This window comes from Engystomops pustulosus, chromosome 1 (genome assembly GCF_040894005.1).
Source record: "Engystomops pustulosus chromosome 1, aEngPut4.maternal, whole genome shotgun sequence".
Classification (NCBI taxonomy): domain Eukaryota; kingdom Metazoa; phylum Chordata; class Amphibia; order Anura; family Leptodactylidae; genus Engystomops; species Engystomops pustulosus.
Genome location: NC_092411.1, coordinates 171,744,738 through 171,770,130, shown reverse-complemented (window position 1 = coordinate 171,770,130; position 25,393 = coordinate 171,744,738). Strand labels below are relative to the sequence as shown.

The 25,393-nt window shown below is 41.3% G+C and overlaps 1 protein-coding gene across 2 annotated transcripts in view; it reads left to right on the top strand.

Annotated features, from left to right (window-relative positions):
• Positions 1 to 25,393, top strand: part of LOC140066978 (unconventional myosin-If-like) — a 255,331-nt gene that overhangs the window by 215,669 nt on the left and 14,269 nt on the right. For both annotated transcript variants that reach the window (XM_072113886.1, XM_072113887.1), the window contains 2 exons: positions 7,599 to 7,788; positions 10,854 to 11,023. In XM_072113886.1, the coding sequence (XP_071969987.1) occupies positions 7,599 to 7,788; positions 10,854 to 11,023 (360 nt within the window). The remainder of the gene's footprint in view (positions 1 to 7,598; positions 7,789 to 10,853; positions 11,024 to 25,393) is intronic.

Sequence of the window (25,393 nt, the reverse complement as noted above, 5' to 3'; positions counted from 1 at the left end):
TTTCATGATACCTCCGATCATTATTATATACTGTGGAGCCAGAGCTCCTTATGTGATACCCAGTGTTTTTGCTAAGTGTGAGATAGGATGCGCGTTGATCGTGTGTTCCCTATTATTTGGGGGCTCGGACGAGATGTAGTAGCCCCGACTCTGGTTACAGAGGAGGTTAACATTTGTTCTGTTTCTGGTTGGGGGGGTGGGGGTGGGATAGGGAATTCCTTGGTCTGCCTGATAGGAGGTGTGAATGATTTATTCCGGCCTAGTCACGCTTTGGAAATTGTATGTGCATTAAAGAAGGGAGGGGGTGTGGTGAGCATTAAGGATACCAATGGGTGAGAGTTTTAAATGCATGACTTGGAATGTCAGGGGGCTAGCGGAGGCAAGGAAACGTAGAGCAGTATTTGCGTACATGAAAGAGCAGACAGCACTGGTGATGGGATTACAGGAAACACATCTGACAAGGGATACAGTACATCTATTACAAGGTTCATGGGTGGGTTATGGGGTACATTCCTTTCATACTTCATATTCTAGGGGGGGTTAGTCTCCTTATACATAAGTCGCTTCCATTTCAATGCTTTAGCTCCTTTACTGATGCGGAGGGAAGGTTTGTAGGAGTACATTGCAGAATATTTCATTGGGTTTGTATTTTGGTGGTAGTGTACATACCTCCTCCATTTTCGAATGTGGTGCTTCGCAAGATACTGGAGAATTTGGCTCTACTGCCAGAGGTGCCTATAATATTGATGGGAGATTTTAATATGGTGTGGGATAGGGATACGGATAGGTTCTCCAGCAGAGGGGAAGGAGGGGCTGTAGGAAGAGGACTATCGCCTTTAGCCCGCTGGTGTGAGGAGGTAGGTTTTCACGATATGTGGAGAAATAGGAATCCTGGAGTGAGACAATATTCCTGTGCCTCTCAAACTCATGGCACGCTTTCTAGAATAGACATGGTGCTGGGCACTAGTGGGGTTTTGCCAATGTTGAAGGGAGTGACCTATTTACCTAGGATGTTGTCTGATCATTCTCCGATTCTTTTACATATTGAAGGTAGGGTGGTGTCCAGGGATGAGAGAAGGATGCCGTGGAGAATGAATGCGTTCTGGCTTAAATTAGTGGATAAGGGAAAGGTCGCGGCCCAATTGCGGGAGTATATAGAGATTAATAAGGATGAGGTCCCCAGAGATGTGTTGTGGGATGGCATGAAGGCGTTCCTGCGGGGTGTGTTTAGAGGGGAGATTGCTTGGGTGAAGAATAGGTCGCACCAGGTGGGAGTGTCCTTAAGATCCATGGTGGTGGATAAAGAAGAACAATATATCTTGTTGGGTACAGAGGAGGCTGCGGCCGAATGGAGGGAGGCGCAAGAGCAATTGTCTAAACACTACATAGAACAGGTGGATAATAAACGCATGTTCCTGAAGCAACAATTTTATGCGGAAGGGGAACAGACAGGGCGACTATTGGCCAGAATGGCGCGGGCTAGAGCTGATAGCAATTTTGTGCATGCTATTAGAGATTCACAGGGTCACTTGATAACAGACACAATGGGAGTGGTGCAACAGTTTGTAGACTTCTATAAGAGCTTGTACTCCTCTAGGGCAACTCATACCCAAACACAATTAGCAGAGTTTTTGGGGAATATTGCAATCCCACGGTTAACGGTGGATGAGAAGGGGACGTTAGAGGCACCCATAACATTGGAGGAGTTAGAGCAGGCAGTGGTGGGTATGGCTAATGACAAAGCGCCCGGTATGGATGGACTCCCTATAGAGGTATACAAGGAGTATGCGGACATATTATTACCACAGTTACATGAGATGTTGCAGAATAGTTATGAACGAAAGAGATTGCCAACCTCCTGTTATGAGGCTTTAATAGTTGCACTGATTAAAGATGGTAAGGACCCTCAACTTGTGGATTCGTATAGACCAATCTCCTTGTTAACGTCAGATGTGAAAGTTCTAGCTAAAGTGCTGTCTAATAGGGTGTCTAAAGTAATAGGGTCGGTAGTACATGCTGACCAATCAGGCTTTATGCCATCTAAATCGACAGCCCAGAATTTGAGGCGTCTTATGCTGAATCTACAGATAGACCCTGATAATGCTGTGGGAAGAGCTATACTGTCATTAGATGCTGCCAAAGCATTTGACAGTGTTGAATGGGAATACCTTTGGGCGGTCTTAAGAAGAATGGGGTTCGGTCCGGTATTTATTAGATGGGTACGGTTACTGTACTTGGTGCCGGTGGCATGTATTAGGGTCAATGGAGTAATTTCAGACAACTTTTATCTCGAGAGAGGAACTAGACAGGGGTGTCCGTTGTCGCCACTCCTGTTTGCACTGGCGATTGAGCCCCTAGCCTGTATGGTCCGTCAAAGTGAGGAGTTGTTGGGATTTCAGTATGGGGCAAAGGAAGACCGCATAGCGTTGTATGCGGATGACATATTACTGTTCCTGACGGAAACGGACTGTACCTTGCCAGTGGTGCTGGATTTGATTGTACGATTTGGGAGATATTCTGGACTGATGATCAACTGGACTAAGTCCGCTCTTATGAAGATTGATCAGGTGACTTTGCCGGCCCTTCTTGTGGGAGATATTCCTATAGTAACGGAATTTAGGTATTTAGGTATCCGGATTACTGGGAGGGTAGAGGAATATACCGAATTAAATTTGCAACCGTTACTGGGGATTTTTAAAAATAAGATATTAGTCTGGAATAGGTTACCCTTATCAGCCCTTGGGAGAACTAACCTAATTAAAATGATTCTAATGCCACAGTTGCTTTATATTCTGCACAATGCCCCGGTGTGGATTCCCAAATACTGGTTCCGCCGATTTCACAATTTGTTTCGGGACTTGGTGTGGAAGAAGGGGGTTCCACGCATTAGACTAGAAAAACTGCAGCTCCCCAAACACCAGGGCGGTCTGGCATTGCCGAACACGTGGGTGTATTATTTATCGGCCCAGTGCCAGCATATGAGTGGTTGGGCCAGAGAGGAAAGGGTGACTGACTGCCCGAAAACACTGTTACACTTGGGAGGCGACATGGGCCCGTTAGCCGCTTTGGAAGCAAGGAGGTTTCAGGGGATGGCTAGGGCTAGACCAACGTTGGGGTTGCTGCAGAAGGTGTGGAAAGTATATAAAGACTTACTGGGAGTAGAAAACTACACTAAATACACGCCTCTATGGGACAACCCCGTCTTAGGGGAAGTGTTTATGCTGGAGGATATGCAAAGGTGGGGTAGTAAAGGGGTGTGTTATCTATATCAGCTGTACTCTGATGAGGTATTGAAGTCTTTCCAGCAATTAAAAGATGAGTTTGGATTGCCGCAGTCTTGGTTTTTTCAGTACTTGAGGTTGAGACATGCTTTACAGACACAAGCCCGGTCTGGTTCATTAGAAATTAGCTCTATGGGAGTGTTGGAGAGCGTAGTCAAAACTCAAGGGACTAGAGGGGTGATTTCCTTGATGTATGGTTTCCTTCTCTCCAAAGTATTAGGAGATCCTATGGCTGAGACCAAAAGGAGGTGGGAGGAGGAAGTTGGGGAACTGTCGGAGGATGAGTGGGCGGAGGCGACGGGTTCTCCTAGTGTCTTATCTATGAATGTCGCACAAAGGAGGTCTCAGCTGTTTTTACTGCACAGAGTATATAGGACGCCTTATGTCCTATGGAAAATGGGGCTGAGGGAGAATGCACGGTGTCCCAGGTGTCAAGAAGAGAGGGCAGATGGATGGCATATGTTTTGGTCGTGTGCAGCATTAGAGAGCTTGTGGAAGGAGGCAGAGGACTTGATGGATCGGATATATAACATAAGGCTTCCTCATGATCCTAAGGTTGGTCTACTGAGCTGTATGAATGGACAACAGGGGACTCAGAATGAACACTTGGCTGTGGCAAAGTTTCTATACCAAGTTAGGAAAAGCATTGCGAGGCACTGGTTAGATGCGGATCCTCCAGGGTTGGGAGAGGTGATAGCTATGACAAACAAAACTGTGTGGATGGAAATGAAGGTGTACCAGAAAAGAGGTAACCTTAAACAATTTGAGAAACAGTGGCTTGACTGGGTGGAGTTTCCAGGATTAGCAACTGAGGAACTACGGAGAGGTTGGTCCAGGTTAAATTTGGGGAGTATACTGGGGCAGTAAGAGTTATCTAAATCTATTGAGGGCTACAATGGTTGCGTGATGACTGTATGGATCAAGGAAAGGGGGCAGACCAGGGAGCTGTTGGGTGGGGGGGGTATGGGGATTGTTATATTTGTTTATACTGAATGTATATTTATATTATTGCACATTGACTACTGACAAATTTGTATTGTGCATATTCATGTTATAAAGGAAAAGCAATAAAAGTTTTGATTTAAAAAAATAAGATCTTCAAAATAACAGAAATATTGTAGTCCGCATGGCGGATAAGGGCGGTGCAATAGTGGTGTTAGATAGTGGTCTGTATGAAAAATGCATCATGCAACAAGATAGCAACATCTACACAATACTTACCCACGATCCTACCAATCATGTCAGACAAACATTAATACACAATATACAGTGGGGGTTATCCTTGGGTTTATATACTCAAAAAGAAGCTGCATTTTTGGTTCCAGAACACCCATTGTGTCCCATCTTTCACGCCTTTCCGAAAACCCATAAAAACATCTTCCCTCCACCCCATAATATCGGGGGTAGGATCCCTTTTAGAGCGCCTCAGCATGTGGCTTGATTCCTATTTACAACCCATGGTAAAAATGTTACCGGGATACCTACAGGATACTTAACAAGTACTCCAAACTTTGAGTAACTTACAATGGGAAGAAGGGTATATCTGGGTCACATGTGACATCGTGTCTTTATATACCAACATACCTCATGACAAAGCTTTACTAGCCTTAGAGCAACACATGAAACTATATACTGACTATACCTATGATTTGCAACAGTATATTTTGTCAATAACGCACATTCTGCTGAGTAATAACTTTTTCTCATTTAATGACACATTTTATGTACAAACCCAAGGTTGCCCTATGGGGTCATGTTTTTCGCCATCATTGGCAAATATATATGTGGCGTGGTGGGAACGAGAATATCTGTATACCATGACCAATCCATTTAGAACATCTATATATTGGTATGGCAGATATATTGATGACGCTCTGCTCATATGGTGCGGAGGTAAGCAGAGCGTCATCGACTTCATTCAATATATCAACTGTAATCAATGCAATTTGTCATTTACATATGAAGTGGATAAAGACAAAATACCATATTTGGATGTTATGTTAAAGGGGAACCTTAACAAACATTGCATCGATACAGAAATGTTCCGCAAACCTACTAGTGGCAATACGGTTCAACAGGCATCCAGCTGTCACCCGCAGCATATCATCAAAAATTTGCCAGTAGGCGAATATATACTGGCAAGAAGGAGCTGTAGTGCGGATGCATCTTTTCACAAAGAATGACAGGTTATTACCAATAGATTGAGACATCGAGGGTATCGGGATTCCACCCTAAATAGGGCTAAACATATAGCCAATAATAGAACCCGTCAATCTCTGTTGTTCGGCACAGCAACTAAAGACCGTGTTAAAAATACTAACACATCACAACCAGTGTTCTCCACTTCTTTGAGTTCCCAATATAATGAAATTGTTACAATTATCAAGAAATATTTACCTATGCTAACAACAGATTCAGATATGAGACAGGTGTTGAGTCAGGGATGCCATTTTGTGTCACGAAGAGCACGCACCATTGGCAACATAGTTTCCCCTTCTCTGTACACTTCACAGAGCAGTGCAGTGCAAAGTACATGGCTTAGCACCAAAGGCTCCTATAAATGTTGAGGCAATAGGTGCAATATTTGCCGATATATGCATAATACCAACACATTTTCCAGTCCTCATGCCAATAAATCCTGGTACATTAAATACTTTCTTAATTGCAACACAAAATTTGTGATATATTTGGCGGAATGCACAATATGTAAAGTGCAATATGTGGGTAGCACAATTCGATCTATGAAAAAAAGGATTGCGGAACACATTTCTGATGGTACTAAACAGACAGACAGATGGAAACACGCATGCCTAAAGGACTTAATTACCGAACGGATACAATGTATTTATATTAGGTAGCTCACATGGATTTTTCTTGTCTCACATACAAAGTAATCTCTGTTGTCTTGAAGATATATTAGATATTTGTTATTGTTTTCTAAAATTACATAAAAATGGTGAGAGTGTGGAGGGAGTGGGGGCGTATACATGAAGAAGTACACCAAGAGTTGCATACTGGTATATTTTGTCATTTATTACGGTTTATGTTTGACTGTATGTACTCAATGTTACAAGGACTGCGCTCCTGCTCTTTATTTGTACTCTTACTGCCAATAAAAACAAATTAAAAAAAAAAAAAAAAAAGATATCCGGACGAAACTAATATTCCCTGTATATGATGTCAATTGCTATACTTAGTCGCATGCGCTGTAGTAGTCAAAGCTTAGGACACTCTGCGCGTGCGCTAATTATACAGCTTCACTGCACCTGTTATCTGCCTTTTTAAGTTTGAACACATGCAGTATTGTCTTAGACCATGAATAAGAACTAAATATCTACATTCGAAACGCGTAGGTCGTCTGCTATCTGCAATGTACACTCCGATTTTAATGGATATGGAATAAAGCCTTGAATTTTTAAGCAATTTTCCGAGTGCCGGTCATACTCTACTTTTCTTGGATAGTTATCACAGGTGCCTGTAATTAAGCTTTATTGTTAATCCTGGTTCTTATGACAATCCAACATGCTGATTGGGCTGGTTACCGGTTTCTTATGACAGGTAGTGCCATCAGCCACGGACTAGCAGAAAACAACCCTTTGTAACTCTTTCATCTGCAGAAACATAATATGTTGCAGTAACACAGGCAAATAATAAATTCATATGGCTATGGCAACTTTTGGTAGATACAGTTCAAGAGCAGTCAGAGTCAACATACAAGTTAGAAGACAAACAAGTGTGCATCTCACTTGCACAGATGGAAAGGGTTAATCCCAGAAGTATAATTTCCTCAGACATATTAAAAAACAAAAACTTCTTAACTTATAGTACTGTCCAACTGAGGACATGATCGCAGTTATATTCAATGACTGGAGTATAGTACTGCTGCAGTTTAGTGCTGACTCAATTCAAAGGATTACACTACATAGTGGGGGGGTTCATTTGACTGATTGATTTCAATATCATCCTGCAGAGAAACTCACTACAGAAAATGTGGTAGGGCCTCTGGCTTGAGGGACTAGAGTACCTGACTGAATGCTGATACCAGGATGCAAACTAACGCAGAGACTAAAATAGCAACCAAAGCCCTTATTATTATTGTTTCAATATATGACTATTTTATTACCTGTAAAGTGCTACAGAATATGATGAGATGTATTCTTAGTATAATTATTGTCATTGTTACTATAAATACTATGTATGCTAGAGCTTTGTCCTATGCTCAATCATTTTCCCCTCTTATGAAAAAACCTTTATTGTGTGTCTCTGCATTGCCCTGTCTTCAATTTGCTTAAAAACAAGTAATTCTTATTTTTAAAGGATTTCATAGAAATGGGACTACTCAGTTCAATACTGAAAAAAAAAGAAGCCCAACATACAGCCAAGCTAAGAAACAGACTAGAGCTCCGCCTACAGCTGCTATTCCTCGACAGACTGCCTCTAAAAAAAGCCGCACTCCTTCTGACCACAACATGGAGTTTCTTAATGTACCAGATCAAGGAGTAGCTGGGTAAGTTGACTACATATTATATAACAACATATCATATAAAAGTTCAAAAAGACCCACTTTAATCATCTACCCACACAAAATTTTTCCCATACAATTTTTTCCATAAATAATGAATTTAAACTATTACATAGTTTCTTCCATATAGTAGACAATTGATTTATGTCAATAAAAACAATAAAAAAGTTCTCTCCTTGTTAACCCCCAGCAGACATCCAAAACAAATATGATGCAGTTGGGAAGTACTTCATTGGCAGCACCATTCAATAAATTTATAAAAAATTCCCTTACTCCCCTCAAAGAGAGATCCTGAGGAGGAGTATGAATTTTTTGCAAGAACCCTCCAACTTGTTTAACCCCTTACCGACATGTGATGTAGTATTATGTCACATGCCGGGTGCAAGTGAATGGAGAGGGCTCATGGGCTGAGCCCTCTCCATAGCCGGTAAGTCTTTGCTGCTTATTGCAGCAAAGACTTACCGGTAACACCCAGGATTGGTGCTAGCACAGATCGCCGGTGTTTTTCCGCCGATCGCCACCGGTGGCTTCAAAAAGATGAAGACACATGGGTGCCGCCATCTTGTCAAGGTTCGTCGTTCCCCGTGACGTCATCAGGGAGCGGCGAAGCGCTGCCATGACAGCCTCGGGTCTGCTGAAGACAGGGCTGTCTCGTTTTAACTTTTTTATTATGGTGTGCTATCAGCAATGAATGAGGATCGGTCAAACAACCTAGGGTTAAAGTACGCTAGGGAGTCTAAAAAATAGTAAAAACTTAAAAAAAAAAAATGAAACGTTTAAAAAAAATAATAAAAAAACCCATAAAAATTCCCTATAACTGATATAAATATACAGTAAAAATCATAAACACATTTGGTATCACCGTGTCCTAAAATGCCTGATCTATCAAAATATAATAGCGGTTTTTCACTGCATTTAACCCCTTAACAGAAAATAGCACTTTGCAATAACAAGTCGAAAATGGCACTTTTTTGCCATTTTGAAAAATATAAAAAATTCTATAAAAAGTGATCAAAAGGTTGTACAATCCTATAAATGATAACTTAGAAAATGTCATCAAAAGTTGCAAAAAATGACACCACCCACAGCTCTGTATACCAAAGTTATTAGAGCCAGAAGATGGCAAAATCCAAAAATGTTTTTTTATACAGGAGGTTTTAATTTTTGTAAATGTATGAAAACATTATAATACCTATACAAATTTGGTATCCCCGTAATTGTACCAACCCAAAGAATAAATTAGAAATGTCATTTGGGGCATACAGTGAAATAGGTAGAATCCAAGCCCACAAAAATACAGCGCAAATGCATTTTTTCACCAATTTCACTGCATTTGGAATTTTTTGCCCACTTCCAAGTAGATGGCATGGAGTATCAAACATTATCATTTTGAAGTGTAATGTGTTATATATAAAATAAGTCATAACACAGATGTGTACATGGTAAAATAAAAGTTATAGATTTTTGAAGGTGGGGAGTGAAAAATAAAAACGCAAAAACGAAAAAGGGCATCGGCGGGAAGGAGTTAATGGGGAGGCACTTACAGAACTCAGTTATCTCAATCACTGCAATTCAAACTGGTTAAAATAGGAGTACAGTTCTAGAGATAAATGGGGATCCAGTGGTGTACATGCATACATTTATTTTCATTCAAAGTTTATTCAACATTTTTCATTATAGCAGAAAAACATAATACAACTAATAAGGGTTTACAGTACCTAATTCACTCAGGTAAGGATGTCATGAAAATCATAATAGTGGTCACACAATAGACAATTGGCAACACAATATAGAGACATAAGTCTGCACTCTGGGGCCAAGAGAAGTAGGAAAAAGATGGAGTTATCTATAAAAATAGTTCTCTATAGCCAGGAGTGTTCCAAAAGAGTATCTATAGTTGCCATATTTCCAACTATGTTGTCTGTCCCTCCAGTCTCTGCAGACAATTCCTTCATCCAAGATATATAAATCTCCTGTGCCAATTTGGATAAGGATGGTGAATGTGGACAGAGGCAGTGGCTTGGTATGCAGAAAGCATTAGAGTCTACAAAAAGTGTAATAAATCTATTTTTTGGATGTTTATAGGGCCAGGTAGATGTTCAGGTTTAGTCAAAGTAACAACCTTCTGAAACATCACGAATCGATAGAGAGCCCTTGGTCACATAATGGTCTTTCCTTCAAACCCATCCCAATCCAGCACCTAAAGCAGACATTGATGTCATCAGGATAGACTGATTGACTATCACTGGAACATGTTGTCATCATATCTAGATTTTGTAAAAGTTTTCTTGCGCTTTGTACACAGAAGAGTATTTATGTTTAAATAGAAAAAAAGTTTTAATGTTCCTGCTGTAAAATAGTTCCTATTCCCATTTCACCAAATACCCCTGGTCCCCATTATTTATATCCCATTGTAACAGGGAGTATAGCAAGAACTATTTGCTGCCCATGTATAATTTGAGGGTGAGTGCCCCTCATGAACTTGCGACATAAATAATAGACTGCATCGCCTATCAAAGTGATTGGGGGATGTGTGCTGGCTGTTGAAACAATGGCTAGCACATGCCCAAAATTCACTTTAGTCTACAAAGTCCTAAATCTGGCATAGTTTATGGAGTACTAGTCACTGACTGACAAGGTCAATTAGCCCTGCATAATGCAAGATCAATAGGCACTGCATGTCATCACATGAAGGGTTTCAGTAGGCCCCTTTGCAGTGAACTCACATGGCGGCATTATAAATTCAGAAACTAACAGTCCCTTGATCCCTAAAATATTCCATAGTAAATTATACCAAACAGCACCCTTATGGTTATTTTATGTACAACCCCCTTTAACCCCTATGGATTCATTAGATACAGCGCCCATCACCCCAATGGATTCCTTATGTCCAACCTTATTTGCTCCCTCCCCCCAGAAGACCTGTGCCCTGATCACTTGATACGGAAGCATCCTTTTTTTACATTCTTAAGTACTTTCACATTTTTACAGTTTAGAAATCTATTTAACAGTTATTTTATGTGACTTTTTTACCTAATCTTCTTTTAAAGTGCACAGAGAAGAAAGAGTGTAACTCAGAGACCACCACCAGCAGTCGGCCGGCCCAAACCCAATGTCAAACCTGTAGAACCTCGCTGTAGAGCCATTTACCAATACATAGGACAAGATGTCGACGAACTTAGCTTTAATGTAAATGATGTCATTGACATTCTACTAGAAGGTAAGTTACATGTCATTTAACAGGGTTTGTATTTTTGACCTAAAACTTGCATAATGTTCATGACGGTGCTGAATATAGAAGCACTTTGAAGCACTTGAATACTGATCCTTTAAGGTAGTCCTTTTTGTATTGTCATCCTTATTTTTTCATGTCTGTTATTTCTTTAATATTTCGGATCCGCAAAAGACACAACTGGTTCCCCAGCATTGACAGTGCCAAAAAACTGACTGCACACAAATATCAGTTTTTATTGCGAACCTATAGACATCTATTGTTGTCTGCAAACATAAAAAAATAGGACAGGCTCTATAATTTTCCCTACATCACGGATCAGTGAGAAAAAAAAGAAGTGTTGAAAAGAACTTAATAGGACATGTATTTTTATTTTGAACTGTTTATTTCTCTTTTTTTTGCACTTTTTTTTTGGGGGGGGACTTTTAGGTGTATTTTTGTGACTATGCCAAGGTTTTAAAAAGTTAGCCGTTGGTTGTTTCTGTTGCAGTGTTCCTAAATGTATCTTTCAAAGACAGATGTTTTCTTTGTTTTGCAACTTTTTAGAAAAAGATACATAGCACTGCTAAGGTATGCCAACTTTTAAAAGTGGCAAAAGAAAACAAATGATACATGTGCCCCATAGAAATGAAAGGGTTGGCATGCTGTCCTTCAAAAACAAAGATGCTTGTGGGGGTGGTCTAATTGAATGGCACACTCAAAAGTGAAAACTAGAACATTTTTGATTGTTGAGTAACAGGTCTTCAAATCACAATGCGTTTTGGGGAAAAGCACCCCTTTCTCAAGTGAAAAAGACTAAATACAGTAAACGGTGTAAATAAAATAATAAAAAGAATTTTTGTCCCGTGGACAAGAAAGGGTCAAACAAAAAACAGGATCGTATTAACATAGAGGAAAATGTGCCCATCGATACATATGTAAATTACATATTTTGAAAAAAAGTTTCATGATATAAATTAAGTACAATAACATTCGGACAATGTACAATAAATCTATACTTGATTAATAAATGAGTATAATGTGATTAAATATATGAATATACAAAAATATGAATATATTAATTGAAAAAACAGTCTATAATTCATTATGCAAAGGATTAGTACATTACATAGTTTATATAATTGATAGTAACAAACACACACTCTATAGTCAAGGGTATAGCAGCCAATATATATTGTGATAGAGTCAAGTATTACTCAAGGGAAGAAGAAATAGAAGTATACAGCTTACAGCTTTAGGAGTTTATACCTACCTGATGCCGAGGGTCAAAATAGATACCTCTTGAGGCATTAAGGATAATTTATCTCTTGATGACGGGGAGCGTCTCGCGCCTAAACTGAATCCAAGTGAATGGGTAGAAGCCCCGATCCAACCTGAAAGATGTCAGCCTCGGAGGGGGCGACGGAGTGTGCAGAGTTCTGAGCATGCATGCCGCCGGCAGCATTGAAAAGGCAGCGGTGCCCCTTCTTTGTTCCGATCATCTCTCTACAGGATGTTATCAGAGAGCAGCGATCAGTTACAATGACAGTTCCAGGCCTCTGTCAGACCCTAGGCTGCATGGCTTCTGAAGATTCGTTAACATACGCTAGTGGCTCACTGTAATGAATACTATATAAAAATGTCAAAAGGCTTGATAATGCCTTCAAAGAGAGGTGGCGAAACATCGCTATTTTAACATGATGGAATAAAAATACTTTTTAAAGGAGTGCTGCTTTGCTACTGTATTTTTCTGATGTAAAAATGCCATGTACTGCAATACAGAAGTATTGCAGTATATGGTAGGAACGATCAGACCATCTAGAGTCAAAGTACCGTAAAGGGTCTAAAAAAAAATAGTAAAAAAAAAAAGTTTAAAAAAAATTTTAAAAATTATTTTAAAAACCTAAAAATTTAAATCACCCCCCTTTCCCTAGAACTGATATAAAATGTAACAAACAGTAAAAATCAAACATGCTAGGTATCTCTAAATATCAGATTTAAAAAAAAAAGTTATTTCCAGCGGTGAACCCCATTACGGAAAATAGCGCCCGATTGTTTAAAACGCCCATTTTCCACCATTTTATGCCACATAAAAAATGCAATAAAAAAATGATCAAAAGGTTGCACCGTCCTCAAAATGGTAGCAATGAAAACGTCGGCTCATTTCACCAAAAAATTACACATTGCACAGCAACATAAAGCAAAGTATGAAAATGTTATTAGCGTCAAAAGATGGCGAAACAATTTTTTTCTTACACACTGTTTTTATTTTTGAAAATGTATTGAAAAACAATAAAACTTATATAAATTTGGTATCACCATGATCGTACCGAACCAAAGAATAAAGTAGATGTACCATTTGGAGTGCACAATGAAATTCATAAAAACGAAGCCCACAAGAAAGTGACACAAATACGCTTTTTGGCAATTTCACCACATTTGGAATTTTTTTCCAGCTTCCCAGTACATGGCAGTAAAACTTCTTTAGCAGAAAATAAGCCCTCATACCGCTCTGTACATGGCACAATGAAAAGGGTATGGATTATTGACGGTGGAGAGAGAAAAATGAATGAAAAAAAATGATTAAGTTAATGACTTGCCCCTTTTTTGTTTTTATGTTTTCATTTTTTACTCCCCACCTTCAAAAACCTAGAATTCTTATTTCTTTATGTAAAGAGCTGTCTGAGGGGGGCTTTTTTCTGCGTAACAAATCCTACTTACCAGTATTTAATATTGCTGTGGACTGGAAAGTGGAAAAAACACATTTGCACCATTTTCTTGTGGGCTTGGTTTTTACTGCTTTTACTTTACTCTCCAAATGACACGTCTCCTTTATAATTTGGGTTGGTACGATCACAAAGATACCAAATTTATACAAGTTTTATTGAGTTAATACAATAAATTTATACTTTTGCTATGTATATGTTGTAGTGTATGCTATGTTACTATGTTGTAAAATGGCGAAAAAGTGGTGGTTTGGGCGTTATTTTCCGTTACAGGGTTCACCACTGGGAATAACTGCTAAAGTTTGATAGATCTGGAGTTTAATGATTATTATTTTATTTGTGTGTCTCAGGCAATTACCAGTATATTATTTTATTATGGGGTATTAGTAATGGCTGTGGTTACATTTAGGATCAAGGGGGGCCCTGCTATGAATTTTGCCCTGGGGCCCAGTGAACTCTAGTCACGCCACTGCTGAAACAGATGTTTAAATAAGGGATTATTTGAACAGGGGCATCAGCATTGTGTGTCTGTGAAAATCTGCTCCATGTTGTTTCCCTTTTTTTTTTTGTCAATTCTGTTTTTATTGAACAATAGACATGACAGGTTTACATGGGAACACATACAGTGTTCTATAATTACATTGGAATGAAGAATACAAGACATACAAGTAAAATACACAAGATATCACTTTAGCTGTAGCTTATTCCGACAAGAATTCTTATTCACCAGTACATGGCAGTAGAATTGAACAGTAAATCGATTGTATTGCTTTTATTTAAGCAAAGAAAACAGTAACACGGAGGGAAATAGGAAGAGAAACAAGGGTGTTATTGGTGTTACAGGTGCTATTCCTGGTTGTGTGTCAGCTCCTTACTTCTACTCAGCTCCTTTCAGTTACCGCTCGTATCAGCTGGTGCGCTGGTTTGCCTCTTCATGATGTATGTCAACCAAAGGGACCATAGTTTGTTAGTTAAAGTGTTCGTGGGCATGTTTGGACCAGCTGGATAGTTCCTCCATTCTACAGATCTGGGTGGCTTTTTCTCTCCATTTGTCTAGTGGTGGTGTGTCCGTCCTCAACCAATATATCGTAGAGGTATGGTAGTAAAATAGCCGGGTTAGTGTAAGACGCGCTTCCCAAAGTTAGGATGATCCAACATATACTTGGGTTTGAAAAGATTTTATTCAGGTAATAAAATGGACTATGCGTTTCGGGGGTGGTCCACCCCCTTCATCAGGTCCGTGAAAGATACTGTGCAACAGGGATGTCAGGAGAAGCTGATGAGTAGGTCACTTGACCAACAGGGAGTTGTTGGTCCGGAGTGTGCTCCTGCCTGGCGTGGTTGTGTGTTGCATACAACACCTAATCTCTATAAGTAACATATTGCACTAGGGGGGGGCGCATGTGTTTTTCTCTCTATTTTCCTCAACCAATATAGAAGTATAAGGGACTTGGTTGCAGCCAGTAGGTGTGTAACCAGTTTGGCCGCGGACAGCCGCAGACGCCCCGGGGACAAGCCTAGGCATATGAGGGGTAGGTCTATTTTCATATTGGGAGCGAAAATTTCTCCAATTTCCTTTTGTATGTCTAACCAGAACGTAGAGATCTGGGGGAATTGCCACCATATATGTACAAAGGAACTGTTTGCCCTATTACATCTTCAACATTGTCCTGTGGGGTGAAGACCCCATCTTTGTAATACCTCTGGTGTTTTATACCACATTGCCAACAATTTAAAATGGCTCTCCTGTAATCTCACGCATCTAGAGAATCCATATGAATGATTGAGAATCCAGTTTCTGTCACTGCCAGACGATTTAATACTCAGCTCCTCCTCCCAGGCCGACAAGTACATCGGGTCCGGCAGAGTTCTGTTTGCCAACATACAATCATATATATACACGATATGGTAGTGGCTTTCGCTGCACCCACTGCCGTAGCAATTTCAAATGGCTTGGCTGTTCTAAGGGGGCCATATTTCCTTGTAAATGCTTTACATGCAGATTGTAAGTAAGGTTATAAATTGAATTGGGACTTTGTCCTGTAGTTTGGTTGTTAAAGCCGCATATAACGTGTGCAGAGTCTTATGTAATAGCTCCCTGATCGTCATATCTTCCAATGCTCCCCACCAGCCAGGAATGTCTTTCCAATTTTGTGACAGTGTCATTGGGAGTATAAAAACAGCCGAACAATGGTTGAATGAACTAACTATCAGTCATATAAACAATAGCACAAAAGTGGGAATGAGTATTAGAAAAATTAAAATATAACTTTTAATTCAAAAGACATTTAAAAAAACACACTGGTCACGTGCCCAATATACATTAATGTAACACAATTACCTCAATGCAGAAGTAAATTACTCCAACATAAAAGTATAATTGCAACATCCAGGTAAGGGTAATTAGAAAAGAACTCTCTTACCGTTCTCGGCGTAAACATACAACGGGCTGGAAATCGGGTGTTCCAGAGGGGGAAGGATGAACTGTCCCTATATGGTCCCCTTTGACTCCCGCCCTTACAAGGGCAGTCCACAGCTGTCCCTGTTGGACTGAAGCATGCCCCCTAAGAACGCCAATGTCCCTGACACGTTGGGATTAAAGTGCAAAGGTGCTCATACCCACCACTGTATTGACAACCTGGCAGGAATTAAGCACTCAATGGCATGCAGAGAGAAAACGGGATTGCTGTAGGCATATATCCTGAAAAATGACTGCGGGTCTCCGGTCCCGATGGTGGATCAGGAGACCAACTAACTGCAGGCTGGCATTGTGACCGCGCCAGATGGAGAACACTTCCGTCCTTTTAAACCTAAAACCCTGCCTACCTTCATCGTGAGTGGATGCACCCTCAATTAACAGGGCTCCTATTGGTCTGATCGCGGGCCGCAGCACAGAAGGTGAACCACCGCGCGTTGTGATCATCGGACCATAAAGTAAACTGCACGGAGACAAAGCTGCAGCAGTGTTGTAAATACCTGGTTCTTGACCGTTGGTAGCTTGTCAGAGGCCCATATCTCCGGAAAGGCCCTTCAGCCTGACAAGGTAATGTCTGTGCCAGCTCGAAAGGACTGAGCTAAGGGGCCAAGATCCCACTATAACATCAAAGAGTGCACTCTTTATACACTGACATCAGATGATTCCATAGATGATGACAGAACCTGTTAAACGCTGATACATGTAGAAACCCCCCAAAAGAGTGGAGAGGGTGTCGGAAGTAATTGAATTTTGCATTGACATCACTGATGTCTTTACATCCGTCAGTGTCCGCTTTCAATCGGTCAATAATCCATCAGTATTGCTAAAGCCAAAAACAAACAGGAGTTGGTCCAAAACAGAGATGACCAGAAAATGGGATATTTGCATGTCCTCTGTGTTCTGTATCCACTCCTGCTTCTGGCTATCAATCCTGAAGCTTTTCATTTCTTTTGACAGATGAAATGAAAGGGAAAACCAAAAGTAGTGGCAACGTCATAGAGTGGTGGAGGGTGAAAACAACATTATGGAAATCACAGGGTGTTCCAGGGAGACAGCAGTCAGCAGCAGCATGAGTAGGCCGCAGAGTGGCACAATGACAAATTCTGGAGGTGGCAGCAACATTGTAGGCCACAGAGTGGCAGAATGGCAGAATGTGGAGGTAGCGGCAGCAGCATCATGAGGTCAGAGAGTGGCACAATGACAAATTCTGGAGCTAGCATCAACATGGTAGACCACAGTGGCAAAGTATGGAGGAGGTGGCGGCAGCAGCAGCAAGAGGTCAGAAAGTGGCAGAGTGTGGAGGTGGGTGACAATTCCAGTCCCTGGTAAAGATGGTGGTAACGATGGACCCCGCCACACTGAACACCCGCTCTGATGCCCCACTACTGGCCGGGCAGGACAGCTTCTCTACTGCAAACTCCGCAAGTTGCTCCATGTCCTGCTGCTGGTGGTGGCTCACCAAAGGAAGCTGCTCATTAACGACTCCAGACTCAAGCTGCTGCTGATGGAGCTGCTACTGCTACTACCCACCCCCATCTCCCCACAGCAGCCATGGCAGTAGTACGTGAGCGATGACTGCCTGGAATCCCCTGGTCAGACCTGACAGAGGATGGAAAATGGTGCACGTAGGCAGCAGCCAACTGTCTGCACACTATTACTCTATAGTACGCCAGTTGTTCCTCACTCTCGGCAGCTGGAAAAAAGGCACCCATTTTGGACCGATAGTGAGGGTCCAAGAGGGTGGAAAGCCAAAAGTCATGCCTATGCCAGATGTTGACTAATCAGCTGTCACTAGTTAGGCAAAGTAGCATGCTACGGGCCATCTGCACAAGTGACTCTGAGGCACTCCCAGCCTCCATCTCCACTGTATACTGCCACGGTGCTTCTGGGTCATCTGCCTCATCTTCTACCTCCTCTGGATGCTCCTGCTCCTCCTCGCCTGTCACCTGAGTAGAAAAACCACTAATTTCACCAGACTCTGCTTGTGCTCCAATGTCCTCCTCCTCCTCCAGTTCAGCCCCCACTGCACTCATGTGGCAATGAGATGTAGTCACCACTTCTTCAGTGCCCTAACCAGACAGATTTTGCAGCATCTGTTCCAGGACATGAAGCAGTGGAATGACATTATTCATCCCGTAGTCCTGGCACAAGACAAATAACATGGCCTCTTCAAAGGGCATGAGCAACCGGCAGGTGTCACAAATAAACAACCAGTGGCTGACATCAAAGTTACACAGGGGAGTACTCCTGTCTGCTTGCATCATCAAAAAATCATTAATGGCTTTTCTCTTTTCATACAGGCGGTCTAACATATGGAGGCTGGAATTCCAACAGGTGGAAACATCGCATATCAGCCTATGTTCGGGGAGGCCGTTCTGCAGCTGCAACCCGTGGAGGTTGTACTTGGCTTTGTTAGAATGGATGAAGTGCATGCACAGTTTCCTTGCCATTTTTAGAATATCTTGCAGATGGGTGGAAGACTTCAGGAACCTTTTGACAACCAGATTGAACAAGTGCGCCGTGCAGGGCACATGGACCATTCCTCGGTGCAGCGCAGACACCATGTTCCTCCCATTGTCTTTCACCTTGGTTCTGATTTGCAATTCTCACAGAGCAAGCCACACATTGATTTCTTCTTGCATGACGCAGCGCAGTTCCTCCTCTGTGTGACTTTGTTCGCCTAGGCAAACCAGGTGTAGAACTGCGTGACACCGCTGTGCCCTGCACCTGTGGTATGATGGAGAAGCTTAGACTTGTGGAGGCTGAGGTGCTGGTGGAAAAGGAGGAGGAGGAGCAGCAGTTTGACAACGTGGAGGAGAAAGCGGCCTCTCCTGTTCAAGTTGTTGGTGTGGCTGGGGCCAGAAGCATATTCACCCTGTGGGCATGTACTGGCCCTGACCCTAGTTACAGCTCCACTCTTCAGAAAAAACTGATAAGCTCAAGGACTGGCCCACCTTCTGTTCTACATGTTTGTTAAGGGCTGGTACTGTGTTTTTGGAAAATAAATTTCGGCTTGGAACTCTCCACCTCGGTTCGGCACAAGCCATTAGTTTCCATGTCTTGGAGAGGGAGTGACTGCAGTACCAACAACTTGGACAAGAGCACGGTCAGCTTCTGCACCTTAGGATTGCTGGACGCATACAGTTGTCTCTTTGTAATCACCTTGTTCAACGACTGCTGGCGCCATGCTTTGCGAGAAGCAGGAGCATCTGGACCGGGAGATGTCAAAGACAAACAGCTCCCTTTGGCAAAGGTGCTGGAGCCTTGACTAGCTGAAATGGCATAAGTGCCACTAGGCCAGTGATGGCGAACCTTTTACAGACAGAGTGCCTAAACTACATCCAAAATCCACTTATTTACCGTGAAGTGCCAACATGGAATTTTATAACTTACTGCTACCTGTTCTTCCACATCTTTCAATTGTATCGGCGGTCTGAGGCCACCAATATAGTTGACAGAAGGAAGGCAAATTCAAACTATCATTGTAGCTTCTTTCCAGGGTCTCTCTGTATAGGAAGAAATGGTGGGTCCAGCAATATGACCTCAAAAGATAATGAAGTTCTGTTAACACCATCTTACTTTCCCCGCAGTTCCAAATAGCCAATAAAGTATCACTTTAAAATAGCGCTGACAGCAGCAACTCTTAATTTGAAGATTCAGTGTTTGGTGAACTCTGTCCTTGGACAATGGCCTGAGTGCCCGCAGAAAGGGCTCCAAGTGCCACCACTGGCACCCGTGCCATAGGTTCGCCACCACTGCACTAGGCACTGCTGCTGCGGCAGGATGGATCACCACATCTGAGCCATGTTTCTCCCAGGCCATTGGATAGTGATGCTGCATGTGTTGACGCAGGGCCGTGGTGCCAACATTAGCTCCCTGGCCACGCTTCACTTTCTGCCCGCAGATTCTACATATACACACGCTCGGCTCCTCTAGCGTCTGAAAAAAAAACTGTCACACCGCCGAGTTGGTGATTTTACCTCCAACACTCTGCACTGAGTGACTACTAATGCCGCTACCTCGCTGAGCCCCTGTGCCACTGTTCACTTGGACCTGCGAAATGGGTTTTGTACCCTGCGGCCATTTGGCTCCCGTCCTTGCACTGCTGCCACCCTGTTGACTCACAGCCTCAGTAGCGACTTGCTGCCTGACGCGCAAGCTGACACCCTCTTCTCCCGACGATGATGATGAAGCCCTTGCTTCACCTGGCTCCCAAGTGCGATCGACTAAATCATCATCGATTTGTGTTTCCCTTTCACTGCTATTCTCCTCAACAGTCTTAGTATGCACAGCCTGACTACTTGCAAGTGCAACATAACCTCCCGTGCCACTCTCCACATGTCTACTTTCCTGCCTACTGCACGAAGCAGCGGATGTCTGCCCCAACTCAATGTCTGCTGACAAAAATCTGCATTTGCGCAGTTTTCTTGTGGGCTCTTTATTTATGTCTTTCACTGTACATTCCAAATGCCTTCTAAAATATTCTTTGTTTCGGTCCGATCACAGGGACGCCACATTTATATATAGGTTTTATTACATGTTAATAGATTTTACCAAAAATTTAAAACTTATGTACCCCAAAAAATTATTACCTTTACCATATTCTGACTCCAATAACTTTTTCATACTCAGGAGAACGGAGTTAGCTAAGGTGTCATCTTTTCCGGGATGAGCTGACGTTTTTATTGCTACCATATTGGGGACTGTGCGACCTTTAGATCACTTTTTACTATGTTTTTTATGTGTTGAGAAACAGCAAAAAAGTGGCGATTAAGATATTTGAGCACATTTTTCTACATTGGACATTTTGGGACACGGTGATACCTAACACATTGTGTTTTTTTTCCCTTTTTTTCCACTTTTTATTATTTATTGTTTTATGATTTAGTGGTACCAAAACAGAGGAGAGCCCCAACAAGAGACACCATTTTGGAAAGTACACTCCTTGGAGAATTTAGTAAGGTGTAATATGTGTCCCATTTGTTTGATTTGTTTAGGTCCCAAAACGGAAATAGATTAAAATCTCCCCCAAAAAAGTCACTTATACAACTAATTTTTGTAAGTCACAAGGGATAAAAGGTGAAACAACCCCCAGAAACGTGTAAAATTATTTCTCCTGCGTGTAAAATTGCCCCACATGTGCATAAAAAATGTATAAGTACACAATAGGGCTCAGAAGGGAAAATGGGATGTTTACCTTTTAGAAGCCAAATTTGACAGAAATATTTTACATATGTCAGGATGCATTTGTAGATCCCTAGTCGTACAAAACAGATGAGAATCCCAACAACTGACACCATTAATGTAAAGTACACCCCTAGAATTTAGCAAGGTGTAATATGTGTATTTGTCCCTACAGGTGTTTGATTCAATTAGGCCCCTAAAAGGAAAGAGATTAAAATTTTCCCCAAAAAGTCACTTTTATCCCTAACTTTTGTAAGCCACAAGGGTTTAAAGATAAAACAACCCCCCCAAATGTGTGCAACTATTTCTCCTGTGCCTAGAATTGCCTCACATGTGCAAATAAAATGTTGTATGGGTAAACAATAAGGCTCAGAAGGGAAAGGGGGATGTTGGCCTTTTAGAAGCCAAATTTGACAGAAATTATTTGCATGTGTCAAGATGCATTTGGAGAGATCTAGTGGTACCAAAACATAGGAGAACCCCAACAAGTGACACCATTTAAGAAAGTACACCCCTTGGAGAATTAAGCAAGGTGCAATAGGTGTATTTTCCCGTAAAGGTGTTTGATTCAATTAGGCCCCACAAAAGAAAATTTTCCCAAAAGTCACAATTACATCTAATTTTTTATAGCCACAAGGGATAAAAAATGTAATAACCCCCAAAATGTGTAAAACTATTTCTCCCAAGTGTAGAAGTACCCCACCTGTGCATATAAAGTGTTGTATGAGCACACAGTAGAGGGAAAGAGTGATGTTTGCCTTTTAGAAGCCAAATTTGATGGAAATCCTTGACATGCATTTGGAGAGCCCTAGTTGTATAAAACAGAGGAGAACCTAAAAAGTGACCCTAATTTTTGAATGCACACATCTTGGGAAAAATGAAAAAGGTGAAATTTTTTTTATAAAGGTAATTTTTATCATTAATTTTTAGTGGTAAGCCACAAGGGATAAAAGATTAAATAACCCCCAAAAATATGCAAAACGGTTTCTCCTGAGTGTAGAAGAACCACTCTTGTGGATATAAAATGTTGTATGGGTGCACAATAGGGCGTGAGAGCAATGTTGGCCTTTAAGGAAACCAAATTTTACAGAAATCCTTCACATGTGTCAAGATGCATTTGGAGAGCCCTAGTGGTATAAAACAGAGGAAAACACGAAACGTGACCCTATTTTTTTTTAACGCACATCCCTTGGAGAATTTAGCAATATAAATATGTGGTATAGTGTAATGAGAATTTTGAACATACAGGTGGTTTCCAAATATGAAGTGCAATGGATGCCCAAGATGGAAATTGCAGTTATGTGGTGCCCATTATGTGACGCCCATTATGTGGTGCCCATTATGTGACTCTAATTACATCCTTCAATGATGAAATAATCAAGGGGTATAAGGAGCATTTTTACCTAACAGTTGTTACAATAATTCCTTTTACCGAAATGAATTCACAACAAAGGTTCAACATAAATTTGTTGAGTATAAGGTGGTGGAATATACCAAGGGACCATCTAAAATTTTGTCACTCTGGAGTTCTCACAGGTCTCGTAGTAGTATATAGTGTCCTTCCTAATGCCCCTTTTGGAGCAGACTCTTTTCTGTATCCTTCCTTTAGAAGCAGCGGAATTCACTGTGAAAATGCTGTCCTGGCAAAACACGTAGGAACATCTACTCCAGAGGTACTAGGGCCCTGTCCTTCTTGTTCAAATATTAGTTACCGAATCACCACCTCTTAAAAATGGAGAAATGATACGGCATGACCTGCACATCGTTTTCCATAGGGTGCTGTACGGCTTCAGCACCTGATCTGAAGGATCAAACCCACCCATGTATTTACTGTAAGCCAGGATGCTGTCTGGCTTGGGGGCAGCTGCGGTGGTTACCCCGTACAGGGGTGAGGGTGCTAGAGTCCCCACGAATTGTGGTCAGAACAAGGACTTCCCTTTTTTCCTTGCACTTGACCCACACCATATTCTGGAGCCAAAAGCAGTTAACATGAACCTGGGAGGAAGCAAAACCCCTTACCTGCCACGGTCATGCTTGACGTTACATTAACTGAGTTAACAAACTTCTGTATTAACATTGTTAATGTATGTAAACGCCACATTACAACAATGTAATAAGGCAAATCTGCTCTTCTCAGCTGTTGTGATAAGTTTGAAAATTCAAGTGTAAATGCCATGTGTGACCGCACCCTTAGAAGTAACCAATAAATTTCGATTAAAGTGTCAATGCCAAAAAAAATTATAAATTTAAAAAAAATTTCAAACTTTCAATGCCCAACAGGTTTATGTGCAAAATTTTAAAGCATTTTCACATATTTCACATTTAAAGCATGTGAAATAATTCCAATTTACATGTTAAAACAGGGTGAAACCCATACAAAAAATTCTGCACCTTTCCCTGTGTCTAAAAAGTCACAAAAATAAGCAAAAGAAAAAAGTGATATAAGTGAAAAATCACAACGAATATCTGGAAAATGAAGATACAAAAGGCACACTGCCAAGGTGCAGACCAAGGCGTACTTGAAAAAGGACAGCAAAAGTTGCATTGAAAAGTCCCAAAAAGCACAAAATACGAAAGAAAAAAAAAACTAGCAGAAATAAAAATACATGTCCTCCATAGACTTCTGTTGCCTTCTATGATCTGTAAATGGAAATGAAAATGCAATGGCCCTAAAAATGTTTTAACAGACAAAGGATCTAATGAAAAAAACACACATGTGAAAAAAGCCATAGAAAAGAATGGTTTAGTAAGAATTCACACTGTACAGTTTCTGTCCTGATGCATTTTGTTTAACCACAATGGGGGTCATTTACTAAGGGCCCGATTCGCGTTTTCCCGACGTGTTACCCGAATATTTCCGATTTGCGCCCCTTGTACATGAATTGCCCCGGGTTTTTGGCGCACGCGATCGGATTGTGGCGCATCGGGGCCGGCATGCGCGCGACAGAAATCGGGGGGCGTGGCCGAACGAAAACCCGACGTATTCGGAAAAACCGCCGCATTTAAAAACCGAAAAAGTGTCGCTTGGGGAGCGCTCACCTTCACCTTCTATGGGATGGTGCATTCCGGGGCGTTAAGATTATTTTCGGCGCTGCAGCGCCACCTGGTGGACGGCGGAGGAACTACCATCTTAAATCCCAGCCGGACCCGAATCCTGTGCAGAGAACGCGCCGCTGCATCGCGAATGGGCCGGGTAAGTAAATGTGCCCCAATATATCAATATAATGCTCTGTCCCTGGCATTGTGGTCAGCCAGGGACTCTGGCAATCTTCACATTCCGTGATCACTGGCTAATCATGGTCAGCGTGAAACTGCCCTAAGCCGTCACCACACATTTTAGAAGTACAGTGCAATTTAAAGCCATGCCACTTTCAGTGAACCCTTACACGCAAATGTCTAAAGACTGTTTAAAATGCCCCATAATTGTGGCTCAAGTTATTTTAAACAGGTTTATCTTCAAGATATTTGTATTAGAAATTTTACATTGGTTAACAAACATTTAAATTCATATACATTACATATAAATGTTATATACAGTACATGGATAAATCAGTACAGTACAACTATAAATCCAGAATGTATGTATTCCAAAATTCAAACATAAATACGTCTTATCCGTGTGTATATGTCCCTTGAAAAGGGGGCTACTAAGTCAAAACAAAAAACAAGAGAAAGAAAGGAAGAAAGAGAAGAAAAAAAATGTGGGATATAAAAGTCTAAAAGAGTAGAAATACTACAATAAAACATTATTTTGGGTTCGTTTACTGCCGCCACTGTTCCCATTTATTCTGGTAATTTTGCGTTTTAAGGGTGCCACTTAAATTTAAGATTTTTTCATATTGGTAAGTTTGTCTAAAATTTTAAATTACCTCATTAATTTCTGGCCTTGTCACAGTCTTCCAGTAGGATGCTATTGTTTTTCTAGCACGCGCAAGCAATGTCAGTACTGTCCATTTGAATGCAAAGGGTATGTAGTCTGCATTCAGATTGAGA